At 41.1% G+C, this 25,517-nt stretch overlaps 1 protein-coding gene across 1 annotated transcript; it reads left to right on the top strand.

Annotated features, from left to right (window-relative positions):
* The first annotated feature begins 1,653 nt into the window (after positions 1-1,653).
* On the top strand, positions 1,654-11,046 carry nfil3-5 (nuclear factor, interleukin 3 regulated, member 5). Its single transcript, XM_022205231.2, has 2 exons — positions 1,654-2,140; positions 7,058-11,046. The coding sequence occupies exon 2, from the start codon at positions 7,610-7,612 to the stop codon at positions 9,422-9,424; it is 1,815 nt and encodes a 604-aa protein (XP_022060923.1). The 5' UTR covers positions 1,654-2,140; positions 7,058-7,609; the 3' UTR covers positions 9,425-11,046.
* Positions 11,047-25,517: the final 14,471 nt, after the last annotated feature.

The following is a 25,517-nucleotide window of genomic DNA, read 5'->3' as shown; positions in this document are numbered from 1 at the left end:
CCAATCCATAAAGTAAATAAATGGGGAAGTAAAAGCTACAATCCTTCTTTTTATGAAGCAGTGAAACATAAGATGTCACTCAAATAATAGAAGGACCCAAAAATGGCATAATATTTGAGTAAAAATACCTTTTGAAAGCTCTGCTGCTTTCAGACTTTAAGCCTGTGCTGTTACTGAGACGTTGACCTCTGACCTCACTGTGAAGAGAAGCTGGTGTTGATAAAATTACACTTGATCTATCGCTTCCTCTTTGTAGGTATTTGCAAAACTTAGATTTATTACAAATCCATACATTTTCAGATCTGTATTACTCTTAATCTCTGCAGTTGCTTTTTATCTTTCTATTTATTGGAGAAATTAACACTGTTACACTATTTTTTTATTAATCAACTGTGAATGACACATTTTCAGTCTAGAGCACAATGAATAAAGAGAATTAAAAAAAAGGCTTAAGTTGAAAACACACAACTGAATTAATTTATCCAAATCAAGTTAACAAGAAACATTAATCCTACTGGTTTAAGATAGATCTACCTAAATCATTTGATTCCTTTAAAAAGAGCTTTGCTGGAATTTAATGTTCATGAAAGTCAATTTGATGTTTGCAGATTTTCAAACACGCATATTGTTTTATATAAGACTTCTTGTTCTTTTCTTTACATTTTCTTATAATCACGCTCAAGAGGTTAAGATGCAGCAACAAACGGTGCTCAGGGAGTAAGAAACCTAGTTTTCACCTCCTTTGTTGCAACAAAATGTAATTTCAAGTTAACCCTCCTGTTTTGTTGTGGCTCCAACTGACCCATTTGAAAATAAAATAAATTTTTGTTTTAATTGCAAAAAGCACTTTTTTGGTATGAAATTTCTTGTGCTTGGCTCGATGAACACAAACAATATAATACATTTTAAAGGTTCATTTCACGCATTCACCCTAAACAAAAGAGATGCCCCGTGTTAATTTGTCAACATCATTCCACATGAATAAAAAATTCAAAATCTAAAATAAAATTTAAAAAAAATCACTGTCATGCAAAACTATTATATTTATATGCAGGTTTTCCAGCGTACATTAAGAATTTTAACATGCATTTTTTAATGAAAAACAAGAGAGTTATTCTCACTGAACCATGATCTGTGAGAAGTAAAGAACACAGTTACACTAAATATTGATAGAAATGGTTACTAATGGAGTTATTATTGAAATATAAACAATGTTTATTGGGATTTGTTTTAGTTTCTGACATTTTTGGGTAATTAAACATCAGTGCTGTTCCCAAGAAACAAAGCTAACAGGAGTGTTAATAGAATCCACTTAAGAAAACTGCATTTTCAAAAATGAAAGAAAAGTCAAAGAACTGCACTTTTTTAAATGCATTTTTTACAGTTTAAATCATGAATCAAACCTATATAACATCCTCCACTCTGCACAAAAGGACATACAGGATCTCAAAGTGGCATCCAGGGGCCACAGTGAAATGCCCCTCCGAGGAAATGTGAGAATTAATTTTTTTATCGTTGCTCTATTACCTCCAAAGCACCGGCCTGAGAGGACAGGCAGACTAATAAACAGCAGTGGAGGGCTGTGTAACAGGTCGTGCTGTTATTGGAGCTCTTCATAACGTGCTATTCTCATGCCCTGGTTATAAACTCAAACCCTCCCGTAAAGGAGACGCTGTTACGTGGAAGCTGTGGAGGAAAAAACATCTAATCTAAAAGGTTAATGACACCCAGAGAGAAAGAGAGAGAGAGAGAGACTGTTGCGCGGAGACACAGCGGACAAAAACGTGACGAGGCAGCCCTAAGAGCTGTTATGCAACCGCTGACCTACTAACACATATTTCCAGAGAGGGAGCCGGAGAAACTGGAGCAAAGTGTCCGGCAGCGCACAACACGCAGGCAGCCCGAGCCAAGAGACGGAAGCAGCATCCAGAACGACCCACTGACTGACCGAGAGAGGAGCCGAGCGAAGGAGAAGAAAGTTCACTGTAAACACGGGAAGGTTTCTGCTTTTTTTGTAAACAAATTCATATACAAAAGAAGACTGGAGACGAGGGAAGGAGGAACCAGGAGCGAGACAGCTTTTGTGTCGGGGAAGCCTGAGTCTTTTTTTCTTCTCCTCCTCCCGCAGGACGCGGAAAAGGTACGTTCAGGACCTGCGGTTTTGTTTGTTTGTTTACGTTGTGCTATTTGTATCTCTAAATATATCCTCTAAATGATGAATAGAACGCTTTGTGCTCGTGTGTGCGTGTCTGGAGCGGAGTACGTGATGCTCGTGGCCGGTTATTGTTCACATGGCGACTCTGGGATCCGCCGGCAGATTCCCTCCTTCCTGCGTCCCTCCGTGACTTTGAGACGTTTGCGGCTCTTTTTGTTCGCATTTGCTACTTTGTAACCGGCTCCTATCGTTATTTCGCCGCCTCTTTAACTGAATCTTAACGCATTCCACCCTGGAAAAACGTGTCTTTACGCACACGTTATGCGCTCAATGTCAAGGCGAGGTAATTTCCCCCCTCATGGTGGTGTTTTCCAGGGATAGTGGGGGGTGCAGCTGCTGCGCTCAGGTTGTGTTGTCTGGTTTAATGCAGACACACGCGCGCGCACACAATGCTATAGGAGCTGCTGCACGTGGCATCCTGCAGATCTTGTCTTTTACGAGGTCACTGGGTCACTTTAACATGCTGAGATGTGAATTCTGTGGCTGCAAAATGCTGCAAACATGATCTGGAGTAAATTTCTATGTAATTCTTGTAGAACATGTTTGAAAAAAAAAAGCCAGTTGTGTGCAAAAATTAAGATTATTATTGTGCCAAAAAGCAACCTGTCTGAAACGAACTCATCTTTTTGTGCTTTAATCGCTTCGCTATCCGATGATGATTACTCAGGTTCACTAGAGACAAACATTTCTGCTTGAAACTGATCCGCTGGGTGATTCATTTCCACTGTAAAGGTGTGTTAAGTAAAGCACAGAGTGTTGCTTTGAGGGAGTTGGAGGGGATGACATAACCGGCACACAGCAGGGAGAAGCAATAAACAGCAGCTCCCTCCTGGGACACAGAGGCCTGTAATTGATTCCCGTTCACACCCTGCACTCTTCGTACAAATTCTAATCTCTAAATCAGATATTTGGTAAAAATCTGAGATGCTTTCTTCTGTGATGTAACAAAGCTACTGCTTGGTGTCTGTGAGCTATTTTTAACTCCACAAAAGAGAAGGTGGAGCAGAAAGAAAGCAGGATAAACCAAATGTAGTACTCTTGATTTTTTTTGTCTGATTTGTCTCCACAAACTCCTAGCAATGTCTTAGTGTGACTTTGCTGTATAATTAGAATAACAAGTGAAAATCCAGGATGTGATGCAATGCATGGAAACCCCTGTCTGGCGAAGGCAGTTCTGGTGAGTCTGCCTTGGCTGCCAGCTGGTCTGGTTTCAGAGTTGCCTGCTTTGCTCTGTCCCAGCCAGCTCTCCAAATATAGGTCAAACCTGTATCTGGGTGAGGCGGCTGATGAGGTATACAGGGCACGATGTAGACTACTTTAACCACACTGTGTGTTGATCTAAATAGTACAAGAACACAGATTCCCCAAAGACTAAACTAAGTTCATCTGTTTCTCCAAGTTTTTCTTTTTCTGGCATCTCTTAATCAGCAGTTTAGTTGTATTTTTGGCTCCTGGTGACTGGCAAATCTGATGACTGTAAGTAGCTCAAACCTTTAAAACTCCATAAATTCCACAAAAAAAAAAAGAAATAATTTGCCCCCTCTCAACCAGATTTTTAATCCTAACTTCCCAGGTAAACGTGTCTTTAGTCACGTGTTACTTTGGGTTGCTGTTAAGTGGCACAGAAACACTCAGGTCTCGTATCTGACCTGGAATGTCTGGATTTGTGTCTCCTAGGTTTGTTTGACACAAAGCCATGGGGCAAAATGGAGCCTCCTAGCCAGGGCCCCTCCACGTGTGTGGTGTTGGATCATTTCAAAGATGGAGGAGGGGAAGAGGATGCCATGCGTTTCACTCACACTTGCCTCAGAGCAGGTCAAAGGTGGAGCATTCCTCCCCGACCAGCAAGTGCCTGTGAACTATTTAAGAGTTGTGTGTGGGGTCAGGAAACACAGAAAAAAACAAGCTGCTCAGAGGAGCTGCGGTGAAACATTCTCTTTAATGGGGGGAATTGGCCTGTGCACAAAGAGCCAGTTACACAGTGTACCAGGATCTCTTTACTTACTAGCATTAGTCTTGGCTTTTTATGTCAGAGCACAACATGCACAGAGAGGACAGTGAAAAGGGGAGCATTAAGAGCCAGTAACCTGCAGCTTGTGCTACTATGTGATATGCATGTGTTACACAAGCTTTGCTCCACAACAAGGGAGATTCAGAGCACGTACGCTACGAGCAACAACAGCAGCCCCTCCCCATGCAATCCAGAGTCGGTTATGTGATTTTGGCTGCAGAGAAGGGTGTGTGCGCTGACGTCAATGCCACATCCAGATCCCTCACTATCATTTTTCATTTGCCACTGATTCATATTGTTGTGCGCCGCATTCAGGCGTCACGGGGTTTCTAGAGCGGACAGGAATTACTGCTGCATGAAAATCGCCGGGGCTTTCATAATCTGATTTTTCGGCAGATGATGTTATTCAAGTGTGTCTCTCTTGTATTCCTTCCCGCTGCAGATTCTGTAAAATTCCTCTCATGTTCACCAACCGAATTCCTCCTGTCACCCCCCCCCCCCCCCCCATATCGCCGCTGCCTGCTTCCTCCCTCCCTCACCCTCGTTCTGTCGCTCTATTTTTAGAGTGCACTCTAATGCTCTCTTTCCCTCTCATGCCCTCCCTCCCTTGCAGTCCCACTGACCTATTTTATGGCGCACCGTCAAAGACAGGAGGAGTGTTTACTGCTTAGCGTCGTTTCTAGGTCAGTGGGACAGCACAGACGTATGCGTGCTTCCTTTTCGGCCCGCCTTTTGTTTTGCGCCCTACTCTCCCTGCATGTCTTTATGAAAATTATTCGGGGTTGGAGAGAGAGAGAAAAGGAGGGGGTGACCCTTACATTTTTCCACATCTGTTGGCGGTTTGTGTTTAAATCCTTTTCTGTAAGCTGAAGCTTTACACGGGTCCTTTAAGAAGAAAAAGAAGAAGTAAACAAGTGATGGTATCAAAAAAAAAACCTGAATTAGCCTGCAGAATATCCACACCTCACCCCTGAGTTGCAACATAACAGGCGTTGCTAAATAAATGGTTAAATAAAGCAGTTTTTAAGCTGTTTCAAGGTCACAGTTTTGAATGTAAGATTATGTAACAAGGCCACTGACTCTGGAGGGAAGCAGAGAAATGTGGTCGTTCAAGATGTTCACTAGTAGATTACAATGGTATGTGGCATTGAGTGATTGCAGCAAAGCAAGTGGTTCGTGTTGTTGGAACAAAAGTCTGGTTTTGTTGAACCAGCAAACTTTTGTTCTACTCTCTCAGAGACTTTAGCGTGCGTTTGCCCTCTTGCCTTCGCAGTTTGAATAACAGGAAGAGTTTGGTCTTTGCTCTGCCTCTGGTCTCATTTTCAAGGCTTCACTTTTGCAAGAATTTTTGAAAACAGAGCTCTCAGTTATTTTTCATTAACAGCAGGTCACAAATAGGACTGACTGCAGTAACAAATGTGTAGTATACAGTTTTGAAAACAACTTTTGCTCCAGTTTTGCATGAAGCGTGGAGCCAAAAAGTAAGAGAGAATATTCCAGTTATTGCTGCTTAACAGAAACCCGTAACACAATGAAAATATGTTGTTTCCACAGACAACTTAGTGTCCATTAAGCTGTAATTATGCTTCACTGAATCCAGTTTCCGTTGTTTGAAATCGCATGCCCCGAAAATACCACAACATTTAGAGAGCAACAGGGCTAATAAAAGCTTTTCTAATGCTAAAAGGTCATATTTGTGCTCTGTGTAATTCCAGCGCCACAAATGAAAAGCAACACCAGAGTCACTGTTACCCAGAGGCACAGTGGCCTAGATTATTTCACTGGCTGTGTGTGTCGTAGAAAAAGATGTTTTCATGTTTGCAAAGAACTCCAGGGCTCTGTGTAATGATGTGTTGTTAATTAATGCATATAAACTTGTAATGCTGCGCAGCCAGAGTGCAGCAAAAAGGAATCGAGGGAGCTAAAAGAAGAGATTATTACATAACGGCGGACCACTGTCAACATCGCTGCGCTTGGCATTGTTTTTGACTTTGTGATGTAAGACGTGTTCTGAGGGCAAGGCTTCCTGTTGGGCTACGATGTAGACACCGCACAAGGAAATTCAGACACTTGTGGTGTTGTGTAATTTCAGACAGTGCAAAGGCCAGCGGAGAAACTGAGACGCCTCTGGACTGTGACAGAGCCAAACACAGGCTCATTTAAAAGCAGAAATTTGAATTCTTGGCACTTTGGGAAAACAAACATGACTTCTCTTTTAGGTTTTTGAAGACGTTTCAAGATGAGAGATGAAACGTCTTCAGGGACCTAAAGGTGACCGTGACATGGAGAAATGCAATTATTTGTCTCATCATGCATTAAACTACAGTAATGTGGGGTTAAATTGACGATACGCTAAATCTAACTCCTCCACCCTCCCCTCATCTCTGAATGTGTCAGTCTCTGCAGAGCTGGCATCAGGTCAGCCTGCCTCAGTCATCATGATGTGACAGAGCTCTGCCTTACACAAGAGCTCTGCAGTCGCAGCAGCACCAGCAGCACGTACACATGTTTAGTCCCAGCCACAACCCTTGTTTCTACTTGTCTGTGCTGCTCAGACTCGGCATCTAGCCTCCTTTTCTATCTGGAAACACAGACAAGAAACGCAAACAGTGGGGGTTACGTCATAGATTTTTTTGGTACAGACTCTGCATTGATCTCTAACTGTAGACATTACACCACAGTGAAGCTTTGCCTTCCAGCTTATAAATCTATTTTGACCTGACTTAAATGTAAATGTATGACACAATGAACTGCAGTGATTTTACAGCTAATCTAACTGTCTCCTCCTCTGTGCCCCTCCCTCCTTCTTTCTCTCTCTCTGACTGTCTCAGTAACCCAGTTGATGGTCAACAAACAGCGGCACTGAGGCTGGATCCACAAGGAGCCCAAAGTAGACAGACTGACCTACATCCCGTTTAAGACACTGGAAGAAGCAGGGCAGCAGCCTGACAGCCATCACAGCTCTGCTAAAGATTGAAGAAGACAGTGGTAAACTCAAAGTCACCTCCAGCGAGACTCCGGAGACTGCTGCAAACTAGACAGCTCAAAAACTTGTCGCGCAAAACTCAAACTTGCTTCTTTTTTTTAAGTTCCTTGTTCAGAACACTGTTTCAATGTCTGAGGTTTTTGTGGAGTTCCACCTCTTTTTAATCTTCTTGGCTAATTTGGACACTTGAACGTTTGGCTCTTGAACTCTAAGTAACAAAAATCAATGAGGCTATCTCTTCGAGGAGCACAAATACCTCATCCAGAAGTTTTCGCTGATCCTGCGACATAATTCAAACATCTTCGGAAAAGAACAGAAGGGTAATATCGTTTTACATCTTTTCCCTTCCCCCTTTGCCCTTTGCTAGAGTCACACTCTGGCCCCCAGCTGGGAAAAAATGGAAAGTCTCAGCCTACACATCCCATCCACCAGCAACAAAAATGCCATGGAGGTCGACTCGTTTTCCCCGTACAGTGAGGGCCTCCACTCCCCCCTTCCTGAAAATGAAGGACGGATCAGTCGCCAGGGTAAAGGCAGCAAGCCTACAGTGACCTCCCGTCGCAAGCGAGAGTTCATTTCTGATGAGAAGAAAGATGCTTCCTATTGGGAAAAACGGAGGAAGAACAATGAAGCAGCCAAGCGCTCAAGGGAAAAGCGTCGTCTCAATGACATGGTGTTAGAGAACCGCGTCATGGCGCTGAATGAGGAGAACGTTCGTCTGAAGACAGAGCTTCTTCAGCTCAAGCTGCGCTTTGGCCTCATCAGCACAGCCTCCTACATGGAGAAAAGTCAGCAGATCTCCAACAGTGCTGCTGACAGCAACACTGGTAGCAACGGGAGCAGCACCAACGGCACCCCAAACAGTAACGCCTACCTCTCGAGCAGCGGCTACTCCAGTGCGTCCCAGGTGATGCTGAATTCTGACTCATCGGAAACTGAACAGTCGAGCCGTGGCGAGCGTCACTCAGCGCTCCACAAGTACTCTCCACGGGGGTCCGTGTCTGACATGTCTGACGGCTCCTCCAGAGACAGCCCTGAACCCATGGGCTACAGCATAAAGAAGGAGCCCTCAAGCATGGAGATGGCTGGACTGGAAGGCAGCAGGATTCCCAACGGGATGCCAAGCGGGGCTTACCATGGCAACCACGCTGCTCTGGTTTCTTCTCACCAGCAAAGCGCCCCATTGGCTGAAAGTGCCATGGACTACCAGCATCACCAACAGCAGCAGCAGCACCACATGGAAGCCTCCGGCTGTGCTCCTCAGGCCAAGTCTGCACAGAGGAGCGTCATTTTGTATCGCTCCAGCAGCGGCTGTTACCCCATGGACAGCCAGCGGCCGGAGGAGCAGCAGACCCAGCAGAGCAGACTGCCTCAGCACACACTGACCTCCAAGTTCTCCGACTGCTCGGTGACCATCACAGAGGTCGCTGAAAAGCTTGAGAGAACGAAGACGTTGGACTCGCCGCAGTATGAATACACCAGTGGTCATGCGGAGTCAGCAGAGGAGCTGCAGCAAAGATACGATCAACAACAGCGTGACCATCCCTGCAGCTACCAGGGTCAGGAAAGCAGTCTGCAGCACACTGAAAGCCACCACAACCCCTTCGCCCCAGATCTGATCCACAACAACGAGGAGGGCAAGTCCTCCTTCGTACAGCACAACGGCTACCTCAACACACTGGATGAAGAGCCCCCCGTGCTCACCTATGAGGGAGGCCCCCGAGCCGACGGCTTCTATCAGGAGAACTCCTCTGCTAAAGACACTTCCTCGAGTGATGGAGACCCCCGAAGCTCTGATAAGGAGGGCTCCACGGACGACGAGTCGCCCTCCTCGTCCTCCTCAGATATCAGCAGCTATCACCAGAAGACGGAGGAGGCTGCCGGTTTGCACGGCGAGTGCCAAGCCGAAGTCAAAGCCACTGCCCTGCCCCACAAGCTTCGGCTCAAATACAGAGCTCTGTCCAATGGGGCGTCTGGAGCTCAGCTGGAGGGGATGGTCAGCACCTCCATGTCCCCTTCTCCTACTTTGCCCCAGCACCCTTACTTAGCTCTGCCCAGCAACCCTCCCAGCGGCCAGGCCAATGAGGAGAGCAAAGAGGTGGAGAATGAGACTGAGTATGCGGAGGTGAACGAGAGGCCGGAGGCTAAAAAGGAGGGTGGGAAAAAGGGATCCAGCAGCGGGAGGGGAGGGCGCAATAAGAGGCGAGATTAAGGACAAATAGGAGCAGCTTGAGCATTTTTCCTGTCACTTCTTTGTTGTCTACAGCCAACAGACAACCTCGACTCATGTTGGCATCTTGCAAGACAGAAAAGAAGCCGGTGATCTGTGTGAGGAGTAGTTAAGATGTGATTTCACCATCTAATATCACTGTGTCACCTGTACCCCCTTCCTTTACTCTCCTACCTCCCACCGATCTCTCCACTTCAAGTAATAGATTAATGAGGGATTCGGCAGAATGAAACTCTCCAGAGCTGGAGTTTGGGATATTCCTCTTGTGGAAAATTCAAACATGATTCAATTATTCATTATTGTAAACTGCCTTAGTGGCTGGCCAGTGTTTATTGTGGCATTATGGGAACATTCCTTTAACCAAAGACACACATCCTTCCTTTGCAATCTCCCTTTTTTAGCAGAGAGTTACATTCTTCCTCCCTCTCTTCCCTCTTATTCCTCCCCTCTTCGCCCTTTGAACCATCTGCACACGAGTCCCCCTTCACTCTCGAAGCACTTAGATTGTATATTACTGTGACATATAAATTTGCATATATGGAATATATATTTTATGAAGAAAAATGTGGCAAAAACAATAAAAAATAAAGCAGTGGGCAGTCGTAGACTTTAAAGTAACCGGTTTGTTGTTTTGAGACACCTTGTAAAGTCCTTTGTCTAGAAAATGCCTCAAAGATTTTCTTTTACTAAAAGTGTGAGCCACAACTTGTAAAAAAAAACAAAAACAAAAAGATTTTGTTTTTCAGGCTTATAGTTCGGATCAGCATCCTCGTTCAGACGATCTGAGCTCTTTGACGCTCAAAGCTGTCAAAACAGTCAAGGCCAGTTATCTGCATATCAGTCAAGGCTATGCAGTCCCACATCGCTGCTGGCGAAACTTGACAAGCACAAGGCGAGCCTTGTTTGCCATCCATTCGACAAAAATCAATGCTTCATTTCAAGGACAAAATTTGTCTAAAAAATGAAATGTCTCTTCAGTCTCAACCAGCAAAGCTGCTCTCTCTCTTCATAAGGTGCCTCTTTATTGTGTTGTTCCTCGTCCCCACGTCGGCCAACGTCTTAACAATCCCACTCACCTCCGCACTGAGTTGTTTTAGCTACAGTAGCTGCAGTAGATCATACAGTATGTACAAGTTTAACTGTTTCACTTCCTGGTGCCTGCCTCTGGCCACTATGTATAAATGTAAAGTTGTCTCTTTATCTCTTGTATACTGCTGTCATTATTTTATTATTATTTTATTAATATTGTTATTTTCTATTGTATTCGGTTACTATTTTGGCTACTATTATTATTATTATCATCATGTGTAATTTTCTGTCATCCACTTGTGTCATTTTGCTCTTCCTGGTTGTGCTGTGTATTTACCCATGCTACCCTTTGCCCCAGTTACCATTTGTAATCTGTGTTACTGTATAACCTTTGTCGTTTGCCGAACAGCTTTCCAGCAACGACAAAAAAAGAAAAAAAAAATCTAATAAGGCTTGTCCAGAAGTGATTATGTATTGCTATACTTCACGTTAATATGCAAATGGTTAAAAAAAACACTCATTTTTGATTGTGAACGATTCAAAATGGGGAAAAAATAAAAAGGTTGTTGAATTTATGCACTTGTCTTTTGAACTTTTTGAGTCCCTCTGAGGGAGTGCATCATGAAAGGGACATAAGCTCACATCCAGAGCAGCTGAGGCTGATTCACAGACAGTAACATCCCAGTCTGCCAGCAAAGCTCGGTGTGAGTGGACACAGCCAGAAAAACTTCACTGATTCACCACATCACCCCTTCATACCGCCTGCTGGCAAACAAACTGAAATGGAGCAAATGATCAACACACTGACTGTGTAGCACAGGAGATCCGTCTGAATATTCATGCGATATGCTTCCTACAAACTACACACGGCTTCATTAGAAACCACAAATCTAATTTTTCATGAATAGGTTTTCTTCTCACAGGGATTTAGCGTATTAAATAACACAGATCATTGACTGCTTTAATTAACTAGCCGTGAGGGCAAAGCAAATCAAATTTAAAGAGTTTTACGTAAGACAAAGAAATGTATTTCAAGAACATTTAAAAAGAATTTACATTGATAAATAAAGAATATATATGTGTGTATATCAATTATGAATTAATGTAGCCTAATAAGATTTTTAACAGAATTTAAAGCTAATGAAAAATGTTTTAAACATTTAAGGAATTTCCACTTGGGGATCAATAAAGCATTTTTATTCTATTATTCTAAAAAATAGTTTCAGCGCAACTGGAGTGAAGAAAAACATCCAAAACTGGAGAAGATTCAAGCTGCATGAATCAGAATTTTATAGTAACAATCAATTATCAATTCATCTATGCCAGTGTTAGAGCTCAATGATTTGGTTTAACAGCCCAAAAATATATGATTTAGAGAACTTTGGTCAATGTTTTACAGCAGGTTGCAGTTTTTAAATTCCACCCATGCTGCCGCAAAGGGCAGACAAAGGGACAAAATAGCTGGTAGGCAGTTAATGGCTAAAGAGAAAAACATTTCCCTCAGCAGCTGAGACCAAAACAGACATAAAGGGGGAAAGCTTATTGGATTTGCATTTGTCAAATAGCCAGGAGCACAACTCCAAATTAATGCTGTGCCATGTCTGCTATGTGTAAATAGGAAACTATTTGCTCAACAAGGTGATGGTATGTCGGTGTTGCCTCGCCAGTACAGCTTGTTCCTCCGCCTGGCGATGGTCAACAAATAAAAAGCAATACAATAAAAATACTACCTTAATTAATAAGCCACCCAATAAAACCCAAGAGTGCCATCGGGGATCTGGTTCATCACCTTGTTGTCACTAAACCGACAGAAAAGCTCAAATCTCACCCAGAGCAGTGTTTACTGTCTGTTTCTGGTGGAGTCCAGAGTTGCTCAATGCCACCAGCCGATTATGTGTTTTAGTTGGAGGAAGACCGAGTGAAAGAACACTCAGCGTATCAGGGTACAACAAGCAAAAAACAAGTTACACAAGTGTCTTGGGAGAAGACTGTGAGTGCCGAACATAGCAGCCCCTCCATCCAACCCTGGACCGACGGGGCTGATGGGAAGAGCAGGTTGGCAGGAGGCCGCTGACGATGGTTACATAAGAGCCCACTACAGGAAGGAGAGCCTATCAGATGCAGAGGTGTTGCAATTTCAAGAAAACCCCCAAGTTTCTTTAGTAATCAGGACAGCAGGTCTGTCAAGAACAAACCCTTCTGCTCTAGCAGCTTATGTGAACTCGTGTTCTGATCCTTCAGCATTTATTATTTCGTGTTGTGCAATTTTGTGACGCACTTATATTTATCCTCTGCACTTCCTGTCCCAAGACAGACGTAAGAAGGGTTGTTTAGGAGCTGCTGACCACAGACGGATGTATTTGCCATTTTGCATCTGTAATATGAAGCTTAATTCCCTTGTGCTCTCCGTAACCACCCACCAGCCAGCTACAACAAGGTGACATTCCTGAGAAAAACCGCAGTGCTTTGTAGTGCATTATCCTTCCCTCATTTTCTCTCCTACACCTCCTCCTCGGTATCTCTCTCTCGCACTCATTCCCCCCTCTTCTTCTCTTTTTTTCAGCCCTTCTTTGAGCTCTAAAAAAAAGCTGCCTTGTATTGTGTGGAGGCTTGTGAAAACGGGCCAGGAGAGTAAAAAGTAGGTCAGCGAGGAGGGTGAGGAGAGGATGGAGGAGAAAGAGAGAGGGGTTATTCAGAGGGGAGAGAGAGGGAGGAAAGGAGGGGAGGAGAGGTTATGTCACAGCCCTCTACAGTGTAAACTTGAACAAACTACTCAGAAAGAAGCTCGCTCTTGTTACTGCCTGAGGGAGCAGGTCAGTAGCACACGCATTACCAGTATCGGTTTGTCGTTGCGTCAAAATAAAAAAAACCCACACTGGCTGTTTAATTCATCAAAGCTAACCGGATTTTATATTGGAAAGCACCGTGATATATTCACATAACTGTAGATCATTAATATGATGATGATTATTACAGCATCAATCAGTTTTTTTGTTTGCATTTGATGACCTCTTGAGGGCCTATTCTCCTGATTTTAGTTCATTACTTAACACCAATTTGAGTAGAAACTGAGGAAACTTGTAAATTTCCACCTTAATGAATGTCATTCCCAGGTAGAAACCTGGATCACCTGACAGTGACTCATGAAAACGACACCAAACTAAAGGATTTGACTTGACCTCATTTTGAATTTTTCTCACTCACACCCCAAACTAGTCCACCTGTTCCTCAGGTGTGCACAGCAGCAGCACAGGTACGACATCCGGGGTGCCAGAAAATGAACACGTTAAGGAAATTTGGTAGGTCACAGCGAGGAGTGAATGTGTGCGTGAAAGAAGCAGAGTGAAGGGGGGTGTTGGCCCTGCGCTGCCTGCAGTGATCAACAGCCCTGGATGGTTATGTAACTGGGATGCTGCAGTATGTAGGTCAGCAGCGCAGGGAGAGGCAGGGATGAGGTTAGGAGGATGAAGCTGCGCAGTGTGCCTCGCTATGCATCAGTCCTCTCAGCCGTTCGTCCACGCAAAGTAGAAATCATGGAGAGCAGATGTCAGATACCATCAGAAATCTCTGCCTAATGAGCTGAAATTCACATGCTGAGAGGAGATAAAGATCAGAAGCCGGATTCTGCAGAAGGTTGTTGCGCAATGAAGCCAGTTGTTTAAGCATTTACTCGTTTGTTGTGGGTGGATGTATGTATGTGTGGGTGGATGTATGTATGTATGTATGGACAGACAGAGGGACAGACAGACAGACAGACAGACAGACAGACAGACAGACAGACAGACAGATATTCAACATTACAAGGTGATTTTGTGTTAAATAGATTTAATAGCTGCTGATCTTATCAATAAAGTCAACATCTGATTGTACAGTTAAACTGAATATTATGAACTATTTACTGTTTTTTTCACATATTTTGAATTACAGACAATAACTGTTATGTTCAAAACAGGCAACACCAAAAAAATTATATTTTTTATAACTATTAATTTGTTCTTTTAGTGTTTGACCAAAAAAACACTATTTTATTGCATTTAAATTAGCATAAAATATTATTATTACAGATATTTGCTGTTGTGTCCATGAAAAAAGGTTCATAGAATCATTTTTTGTTCCCCATTTTGCTAAATTACAGAAAAAAGGTATTAACCTATGAAAGAACAGGTCAAAACAGTGATTATGTTCACATCAAAAATCTGTATTTTTATAAATAGCAATTCACTCTTTCACAGTGTCTGACTGTATGCTCTATGTTAGACATCATTTTGCTAATTTATAGATGCCTGCCAATATTTCAAGGAAAAATCCAATATGTTAAGTATTAAAAGCCTGTTATTTAACAGATTTTTGTGTATTTGTTAAATTACAGACACTTATAGACATCTAGTAAAATAAAAATCCAAACTAATAATTCACATGTATTTCTTTTTACAGTCTGAAATCACTGCATTGTGTTTACTGACAGAAATCAAACACTGCAACCAAAATTGTGATGTGACAGCAGAGCGGTTTAAGTGCAAATGTTTTCAGCAGTAGATCCTTGAAACCATGAGATGCATGTTGTTCCACTACTCTTTCCCCCAATTTCTTCACCTTCCAATCAAAACAAGGCTAAAAAGCCAAAAAGTACATTTAAAAAAGAAAGTAATCAAATATGGTCCTAATATTAAACACAGAAGGGACACTGGTAAAGAAAGACTCACTCTGGAATGCAGCTAATCAATTATTAAACATTTTTCAGCATGACTGGACAGACCAACAGAGTCTAAAGTTCCCTCTGTGAGTATCATTAGAAAAATGCTATTAATACATTTTCTATGCATCCTTTGAAGTTCATCTCCCATAAATTATTTCCTGTGATGACGACGGTAATGATCCGAATAAATATCCAGGGCTGTGGATCACTTACTGCTGAGTTTCTATCTGACTGAAGTTGTAATTTTCAAAGAAACAAATTCCCCACCCTCAAATGAGAGCAAACCAAAGAGTTTGATATTAATAAAAATAACAAAAGCTGTGTGTTTTACTACCCACGTAAGAAATGAGGTTTACGCCTGTAGAAATCCTGAGAGAGAAAACGAAAGAGAGAGCGAAAAGAGAGCGATGGAGGGAAGAAAAACGACTCCTCTGTTGAACATGCTTGGTTGGCTGCGGTTCAGGACAGAGTTATGTTGCCTGCCATGACCCATTCAGTCCCTGCAGCCTCTGTCGACTCTAAAATAGGTCATTCAGTGCTTGTGTGTGTGTATGTGTGTGTGTGTGTGTGTGTGTGTGTGTGTGTGTGTGTGTGTGTGTGTGTGTGTGTGTGTGTGTGTGTGTGTGTGTGTGTGCGCGCGCACTGCAGATGTATGTACAACAATGATTTGAGGATTGCCAACTCCACTGACACACAAACACACACACACACACAGCATTTACATCACAGCATTAAAAGCAGGCCACAAGGATGTTGCGCTGCTGAAATGAAAGTAGGCCACGAGGAATATCTGCGCGTGCGTGTGTTGGTGCATGTGTGAGAGATGAATCAGCTTCATGTTATGCAATGTAAAACCACACTTGAGTCCCCATTAGCATATCTTGTGCCCTTGTGCTACTGGAAAAAAAAATAAAACGGTGTGCGTCCAAATGGAGCTCAGAGAATGTTGACCTTTAAGCATCTGAATTTAGTGACGCATGATGTGCCTGGTGAACTCGTCCACCTGTTGGACCTTCAGATTTTTTTTTCTTGCTCATTGAGTTTGTTATCACGGCCCCGATTCGATTTAAAGGTTTCCCAAAATAATCTTTGTCCACTTCTAATTTACAGTAAATAAAAAGACCTCCACTGTTAAAAAATGCAGCTTTTTTAAACCTTGTTAAAAACTTCCATGTGATACTTTTTATGTGTGAAGTGGAATAAGGAGTCAGCACCACTCTGCCATGAAACTGCAATTTAAAAATAACACGTTCAAACACGTGGATTCAGACTTTGGGGCTTTGATACAAAACAAACGGAAGCAACCAATCCCGCCTATTTGCAGGATGGGAATGTCTCAATCGTTACACTACTTCAGAACTGGTTTCTAGCTTAATTGCTCCAATTTTACAATGTGCTTTTGCATAGCACAGAGTCATTTTACAGTGAGTGCAGTCAGAGGTGAGCTGGTGTGCCCGAGCTGCAGCCATTAAGGAGGGTGAGTGGAGAAAGAGGTGGGGAATTCGTAGACTTGCAGATTTTAGAGGAAAAACAATGCAGAGCTATAATGCGTGTCCACATTATCTGATATGTCCACGCCTCCATTCATTGTCTATTTAAATAGCTCTGCAATGCACCGTGTGTTGAGAGACGGGGCATCACGTTAACTCCTCATTTGCAGAAAGTTGAAGTCTAGGGCTACTTTTTAAAAAATTAAAAACATCTAGCTGCCACTCATTGCCACTGGGACCTCCTGAAAAACAGCCCATTGCCAGTGTAAGATAATGTCAGATTCAGCAACTGCATGCCTTATTTCTCTCTTCAAATGTTTTCAGACACACCTTTTAATTAATTTTTTAAAATAATTTAAGAAAATGCTGGCTTGGTTTGAAATCTAGGGGAAGGCAGTCTACAAATGAAGCCATTGTTTGTCATAAAAGATTGTAGTCTGTACCGGTTTCTAGTTAATGAGCACCAGTCAGTCATCTATCAGCACATCAGGTGTCCGATGCTGGGAAGCAACAAGACTCCACATGTCCAAAAATGCTCCTGTGAACACCTAATCATTACATGTAAGCCATTTCAACCCAGGAAATGATGAAGGAGAAGAAACGTATTACTCCCCCCCCCCCCACAAATACGAGTTTTTAAATAACCAGAGAAGGATTGTAAAATATTAACTAGATAATAGAGTAACTATTTTAAAGGTTTAAACTTTACAATCATAAACAACTGGAAAGTTACACTTCAAAACGTGTGAGACTGCTGCATGTGAGCTTATCATTTATGATGAATACTTTATTTGTCTTTACACGGGGCTGCACTGTGAAAGCAGTGGTGCATGAGTGACTTTAAACGCACTAATCCGCTTTCAACGAGTTAGACGATAAGACTGAAACTATTCTATTGTCTGCACACTACATATGACGTTACAGTTCTGCTTTGAAAGTCTTCACCCTGTTGCCGCTGGTTACCTGGCAACCTCACAACATCAACGAGACTCCAGGAAATCAGTACATCCAGCCAAGAAACAGTCTGACACAGAACCCCAAATAAAACCACAACGTGTCACTTGGATGAAGTAAGACACAACGTATGATGCTGGAGTTACTGAGCCAGAGGGGTGCTGCATGGCAGTTTTCATCAACTTTGGATGGACAGTCTTACTGTGGTCCTATATTTCCAGTCTTTCTGCTCAGCCACACTGACTGGCTGTGATAGCACTGATCATCAAAGTGGCAACAGTTCAGTTTTTTCTTGGTTTTCATTTATTCACAATGTCTGCATTTTATCAAAGTACTACCCTTCTGTTGTCCTCATTTACAGGTACCAAAAATATTTTCCTTGTCAGAGAAAAATCCAAAAATTCTGCAAAAAATTTCCCCAAATTTTTGAAAATGTGCAAAACCTTCAGGAAGAAAATTTCAATATTTTCCTAAAAATTTCCCTTAAAAGTTTTATTTAAAAAAAAAACTTCCCCAAATTTGGCAAGACAATTCTTGCAAATATTTTCAAAAAAATCAGTAAAAATCTTGAAGAAAAATCCTAAAAATATCTAAAGTGATGACATGTATATAAATAAAACTTATATTTTCTTTAAGAACATTCACGTAAAAATCAATGAAAGTCAGTGAATTTCACTGGATTTTGGTTGATTTTTATGTGAATGTTCTTAAAGAAACATTTCTAACATTTCTTTTTTCCACCAAAAAAATGTTCAAAGATTTCCCAAAAATGTTGAAAATGTGGACATCAGAAGGTTCACTGTGAAAATATTTTTTTTTCCACATTTTCAAACTTTAAAACAGGTCAGTTTTGAACTGCAGGATGTCACGAGGGTTAATAGTGCTTCATAAAACCCTTCAATGTGTTCAGAACTTTATACATAGTGTCTTTTACTCATGTATCCAGCAGATCTTTACAGTAAAACAGTCACATGAGGTAGCTAAGAACAGCTCTTGACTTTGTCCAGACTCACAAATTTCCCACATCGCTGTTGGAGAGCTCTGACTCAGGCGTAATGAATGCCTCTTCCTGCTTCCATGTAAAAACAGTCATACTTGTGCGATGTATGTGAACGGCACAGATATTTCCCTGACATCAGAGGAACACTAATGGCCCTTGAATGCATTAGTTCAAGTGCACAGCATTAAATCCAAGCTGCCACATCATTACATGAATATTTTAACTGGAGCATCACTGATCAATAAAACTAATTAAACACAGAGAGGAGGTAGACTACCTGCATCTGTAAGGTGACACTTTACAGCCAGGCAGTAAGGGTTTGTATAGTGTTTGTAAAAAAAAAAAAGATTCATTATTAATGATTTGTAATGATCTATTAAAATGCATAAATAAAAATATCCTTGCAGCTCACACAGTGTCTATGAGAGGAACGGCTTCTGTTGTGATATCTAAAGACAAATTCGTCTTTATAGCTATTATTCTTTCATCTAATCAGGACTCTTTATTGCTGATATTTTCTACTTAGGGTGTTAATACCTACACTCAGCTACATAAAGGCTAGGCAGCTGTGTTGAGGTAACAGATTACAAAGTACGGCATTGTAATCACACTACATTATGCATTACTGCTACTAAATTCCACATTACAGGTACAAACCAGGTACAGCTACCACTTTTATTTTGAGCCAGTTAAGCTACCTGCTGGTTCTTTTAGACATAGAAGTGAGACTTGTTCTCACCTTGGCACTTTTCTGTGAAACGCTTCTTCAGCTGATCTTCACTTTGCTGTTAGCTGACATCTGAGCACACACGGTTAAAAGCCATGCTGCCAACTGGAAATGAATGCATCTCAGGTCATGTTGCTGAGCCATGCAAAAGTACCAAGTAGTGTAATGAGGAATAAATCACAGTAGTTCTAATATTAATCATTAATAACGAGTGAAGCGATGCCATTATAAGTGTGGGGTCACTTCTGAATATGATGCTGGCCTCTGTCAGTCTGTGTGCAACTTATTACTATATATTTGTTTCGTCTTAAAGGAGATCGTATTTGTAAAGTTCAATCCACCAAAAGTGTTTCATGGAATACTACTATGTTCCTTCCAACCAATTCCACTACACATAAGACATACAGTCTCACTGTGTATTCACCGTGGTAATTCTGACCCATTGGACAGCAAACATGCTGGACGACTTATGAGCCAAACAAATATATCTTGGTCTAATCTGACCAAACAATATGCCCCCAAAATTCACCAGGCTTCTTTTCAAGTTCTTTATCAAAGTTTCCTCTTGCAGTTTTGTAACAACTGGACAGCAAGTTGTTTTTAAATTTGTTTTTGCATGCCATCAATAGAGGTTAAATTATGAACCCTGATTTCCAATAATGACACACTTGTCCATCTGTTTTCCAGAGCTAATGTTGCACGTAGCCCACTATTCAGGGCATTATATTAGGAGAACAGCCACTTCGGCTCTGATCTGTGGTACCACGCCGGTGTTTCAACAGATTTTTTTTTAGTTTGGGCAGGTTGAACTTCTAGCATACTTCTCTTTGTGAAGTCTCACTATCAGATTTTTCAGTTTCTCAAGGAATTGTTTCCCATGTGGAGCCATGATGCAGGCATGCAGATAAACTCATGGATCCAAAAACTGAGAAAGCTTAGATAGACTGAAAAAAAAAGTCCTGCTACCTCCCGCCTGTAGGCCCCAAGGTCCTGTTATCACACTTGAAAACTTGTTTCATGGCACTTATCCAGGTTGAAAACATCTGCTAAATCACAATAAATCACAAGTGTGTTCAGCTTTGTTTGAATATTCAGTTTTTAAACTTCACTTTTGTTGCATTGGTTTGCTGTATTTTCAATGTCATCTTTACAAAGTATTTTGTTTTGGGTCTTTGAAAATAGGAAAGATGCAGTTATTGAGAGGTGATGAAATTTGAATCATTCCACTTTTACATGATATTGGACAGGGCTGAACTCAGTACTTTTGCACACTGTATTAGTCTTTATGGCTGACAAAATCAATATTTGATGAAAAAAACTTACTAATATTTGCAGTCTGGGTTTTATCTTTCAAAGCTCTAATCTTTTAGAATTAAATTCCAGTTTGCTCAGTCAGGAAACTCTATATAGGTCAACAGAAAAGAAGAATTTTCTTGGAAGACATCCAGTTGATTTGGCTCAAACTTCTGAACAACATAAGATTGAGTTGCGTTTTAGAAAACAATAATTAAAATATCTTTTCAGAGTCAGTATGGATTCTAGAGGTCTACATGTACCTGTAGGTATGTGAACATTTAAAATCTATCCCAGGTCGATACTGTGAGATTCAGCACACAGACAGCTGATAATGTGCCGTTCCAACAGGAAGAGGCCATGTCAGCATTTTCCAACATTATTTGAGCTCCAGCAGCCCGACAGACAAACAACACGTTGAAGCTGTGGTCAGTGAGGTAACCTGCAGTCATTCATGGTGGTTATTAAGTGGATTAACCCCTTTAGATTCGTCTCAGCCATTTCTTCCATCTGTCCACTGTTACAGTAGAGGCCTGCTAATGTACAGCCGCAGGAAAACACAACAAAAGAGGCATTAAAATATGTTTACACGAGCATGTGAGCAAATCTTCTCCAACTGACCTACTGTACTAAATATCTGTGCGTGACTTGACGCACACGCACAAACTGACCGTGCTGGCTTGTGTTGCATGCATGCTGTAGACATGCTCGTATGCACAAAAACACACGCACACACTAATCTGTGATTAACTGCTGGTTGTTATTCGCAGCTGAGTGAACAGGAGACATGCAACTGGTGTACAGTAGTGGCACAACGAGGTGGAGTTAGTGACGTGTGGCTTCGGACACAGCTGTCAATAAGGAGGGACTTTAGATGAAATGTGTGTCACTGTGACACTACTGAGGGCACAACTTAAAATGCATAACTAACTTGTTTATTGGGATTTTTGTTTAATTTAACACACTTTATTTTGACCATGAAAATAGAAAAAGAACCCTGAGGACAAATGTAGTGAATTTAAGTAATTACTTTTTAAATTAGGTGAGCCTTTAAAAAAACTACCTGTTCTCACTGGCATTTGTATAATATTTTACATATTTTTCTAATGTTTTATTAATGTAGTTTATTTTTTACTTGTCTTTATTGATGTTTTACAGTCTTTTTTTAAACATTTTAATGTAGCTTTTTAATGTTTTTTATATCTTAATGTAATGTAAAGCACCTTGTAACTCCAACTTGAAGAGGTGCTTTTGAAATACATTTTTTATGATTACTATTACTACTAATACAAACCTTAAAGGTGGACTACTCTAGCTTTTTTCTTTTTTAACCTTTTTTTTTTGTCAAATTTAATGAATATCTCTTCATGTCTGCAAGCTGTCCAATCTCTGTGTTCAAAAAAATCTGGAATTTGTGTGTAGTTGTGGCTCTGTAAGAGGGGAAACAACCAAAGCAGCTCCAACAAACTCACAAACAGTTTTCACAGATTGCTTGTGCGTCTTTGTGTTCGTGCACAGAATGGAGAGAAACAAGTAAATGCAAACTATACAAATATTCTAACTTGGTCAATATCGACAATCTTGTACCAGAATCACAGACTCCACCTTTAAAAACTTCCTTACGTGCTACACGGCTCAGTTCTTGTACACATAGTAACATATGAGCAGTTTTCAGCATTCTATAGCATTATTTAAATTTATAAACAACTCAAATCAACATCAAGTTAAAATCTGATTAGCTTTGGGGCAGACAGTAACATCATCTAAAGTGTTGTGCCTTAAAGGAAAATTATTGGCAAAGCAGTTTTTTTTATCCGATTTTCAACAAGCAGTCCCAAAAAATGACTCATGAGTACAAAAATGTTACGAAAGCAACTAAAACTGAGAACCTTCCAACACCCAGTGGCAAAAGGTTAATAATCATCCAGTGCTGTGCTCACACTGGTGTATGAATGCGTGTGAATGTTGGTGGTGGTCGGAGGGGCCGTAGGCGCGGATTGGCAGCCACGCTTCCGTCAGTCTGCCCCAGGGCAGACAAATGTAGCTTATCACCAATGAATAATGGATCCATTGTGAAGCGCTTTGAGTGCCTAGAAAAGCGCTATATAAATCTAATCCATTATTATTATTATTAATGTGAAGTACCATGAACACGTTGTACAACTGCAACCAAACTTTGATTACAAGCACACACACCAGTTCAAAGGGATGCTGCTACATCTGGTAGCTTTCTACAGATAACTGCTGCTACACAAACATTACACAGCAGGTCAAAATGTGGCGCAATTAATCTTTTCACAGAGACTCTTCTTCAACTACACATCTGAGTGTTGTGTCTATTTTGATGCAGTTAATTAGCTCTAACACCGTTATAAGTTCTTAATTAACATGTTGCTACTTATCCAGGTGGATATGTTTTCCCCTTTATGATGCACCAGAATATCTTCCAAAAAATAAACGCAGGCTTTTAACTCTGTTGCAGTTCGAGCTACAGATGATGTTATATTTAATTCACAGCTCACAGTGAAGCCTCTGTGAGTCAACGAGAGCTGAACTGAGTCTAATTAATATTTAGCTCTCACATGACACTGGTTGACTGCAGTTCAGACAATCAGTGTAAGTTCAGATCAGGAAAGCGGCCTGACATGAACTGAACATAATAGACAACATTGAGGATCAATTAGAGCGAGGCCTTGGGGGCCGAGACGGGCGACAAGAAACAAATGCAACCACATGTGAGGAGAAAGAGGACTGTTCTGCCATCAGGGGACGAGTCACTGGTTATTTCTGTTCAGGCTGCTGTCCGTGAGGCTAATATAGCTAATGACACACACACACATACACATCCAAATGAGCGCATTAACACCACAAATGCAACAGGATAAGTAGAAGTGCTGCATGGCAGAATAAAGGAAGGAAAGGAGGAAAGAAATGTAAAAAATATGGTTCAGACTAAGAGGCGGAGGATAGAAATATGAGACAAATTATATGAAGCAGCCTGTTCCACCAGCGTCCTTGTAGCATTATTCCATCTGAAATCATCAAAGTCTTACAACAGTTTCTGATCAGCCAGCTCTGCTCAAAATAAAGATGCTCATGAAGTCTTAGCTTGGAATATCAAATAATTTCCTAGATTTTTTTTTTAATTGCCCATTAAACCACTTTAAGCAAATCTTTTGCACATTAAAAAAAAGGGGCTGATTGAATGATAATATTTCAGAAACTAACAAAGATAAAAGTCTTATATTTTCACCGCTATTTCTCATCATACCATTGATTCAGAATCTGCAATATTGGACAAAAAGATCAAATAGCCTGATAATGCGTTGACTTACAACATGAAAAAAAAATGAGTCATGAAACATGTAAAACACTGATAATGCAGAAGTCACCTAGTGATATGTCTGAACCACACACGCATGTTGTAATAATACAAAACAAAACATAAAGAATACTTCTCAGAATGAAATACTTTAAAAATTAAAAGCACTATTGGAAAACCCATAATTCATAACAAAATAAGGTTTAAAGCAAATCAGAGATGGTCGAGCAGAAGGTCTTTGATGATTTGAGATGAAATAACCCAACAGGCAAATCTTACTACTGAGCAGCCTTCATGGAAACACCAGAGACCAGACTCCTATCTGAATGAATGGGGGGAGGGCCATAGCAAATTATTTTTATAGCTCCTTTTTTTTTAGTGAACAGAAAGTTAAAAAAAAGAAAAACACGAAGGCAGCAGCTTAGCAATAACCCCTTCCTCATTTTAAAGAAAGAAAGAAAGAAATGTGTCTGTCAGAATTCTCCCATAGATTTCTATTTAACTCCCTTAAAACAATCTCTGCCCCTAGCAACAGAGAAGCTGTTAAAATAGCGAGAAGCGTGTTAAAAATAGGGAAATTAGAGCTCCAGCAACAGGCAGCAGAAGTGTCCAGACAGGTCACGGCCTCCTGCTGCTGCACACTCACACATCTGTCAGTCCCTGTGACCTCTGACCTCCTGCTCTGTTTGCTGCTGCCTCGGCTGCAGAAACAGGAGATTTCTTTTCTTTTTTTGTAGATCTACAATCGTGAGGTTAAGCTGTTTGTTTCGCTCTCATATGGGCTTCGTTTCCCTGAATAGATTTTTGCTGTTTAACTTTACACAGAATGTAGGCCACTGCTAAAAAGCAGCAATGTTTGGCTGAAGGATAAATCAGTAGTTTGTCTTTCATAGGAGCCAAACAGAGTTCATCATTTACAGTCTTTGTGTCCGGCTCCACCTAGTGGTTGTTCACAATCACTGTGTTTATGCAGAACCATTATTCCTGGAGCTCTTCAACAGTTTCCTGCAACCCCAAAAGGGCTTATTTTAAAAAAAAAAATCATATTTCTTTAGAACTACATGAAGGAACCTTTCATAACTCTGTTTTACGGGCTTGATTAAAAGGTTTTTCAGAGCCGATACCGTTAGTAATCCAGGCCCCAATACAAATTTGCAGTAAAGGTGAAAATCCTAAAGTCAATCTCCAACACAAAACACTAATGAAATACCTTTGTTTCACATATTTGTCATTAAAATGGAACTTTTCAACATTTATTGTTCAGTGCTGATAGGCTGCTACTTGTGACGTACAATCCATGAGTGCCAAAGTAGTGAATTTTTAAGAATTATTTAGTCAGGAATTGGCAATAATGAGGAAAAATAGTGAATATTGGGTCTGAGGAGCAACCACACTGGTAACTGGTTTATTTCGAGTCCGTTTATCTGAAATAATCCTGGACGACTTCATATTTGTTGTTCTATCGCTGAAGTTAGCATCCTCTTTCATTTCTCCTGGGATCAACAACGTCACACTTCATCAGGAACACAGCAAACAAAAACAAGTCATTACAGAGACACTGTGC

This window comes from Acanthochromis polyacanthus, chromosome 3, assembly GCF_021347895.1.
Source record: "Acanthochromis polyacanthus isolate Apoly-LR-REF ecotype Palm Island chromosome 3, KAUST_Apoly_ChrSc, whole genome shotgun sequence".
In the NCBI taxonomy this organism is placed as follows: Eukaryota; Metazoa; Chordata; class Actinopteri; family Pomacentridae; genus Acanthochromis; species Acanthochromis polyacanthus.
This window is presented reverse-complemented; position numbering and strand designations above follow the sequence as displayed.

What these genes read in the sequence shown, in the direction of transcription:
- nfil3-5 (XM_022205231.2), top strand. Translation starts at nt 7,610, where the DNA reads ATGGAAAGTCTCAGCCTACACATCCCATCCACCAGCAACAAAAATGCC.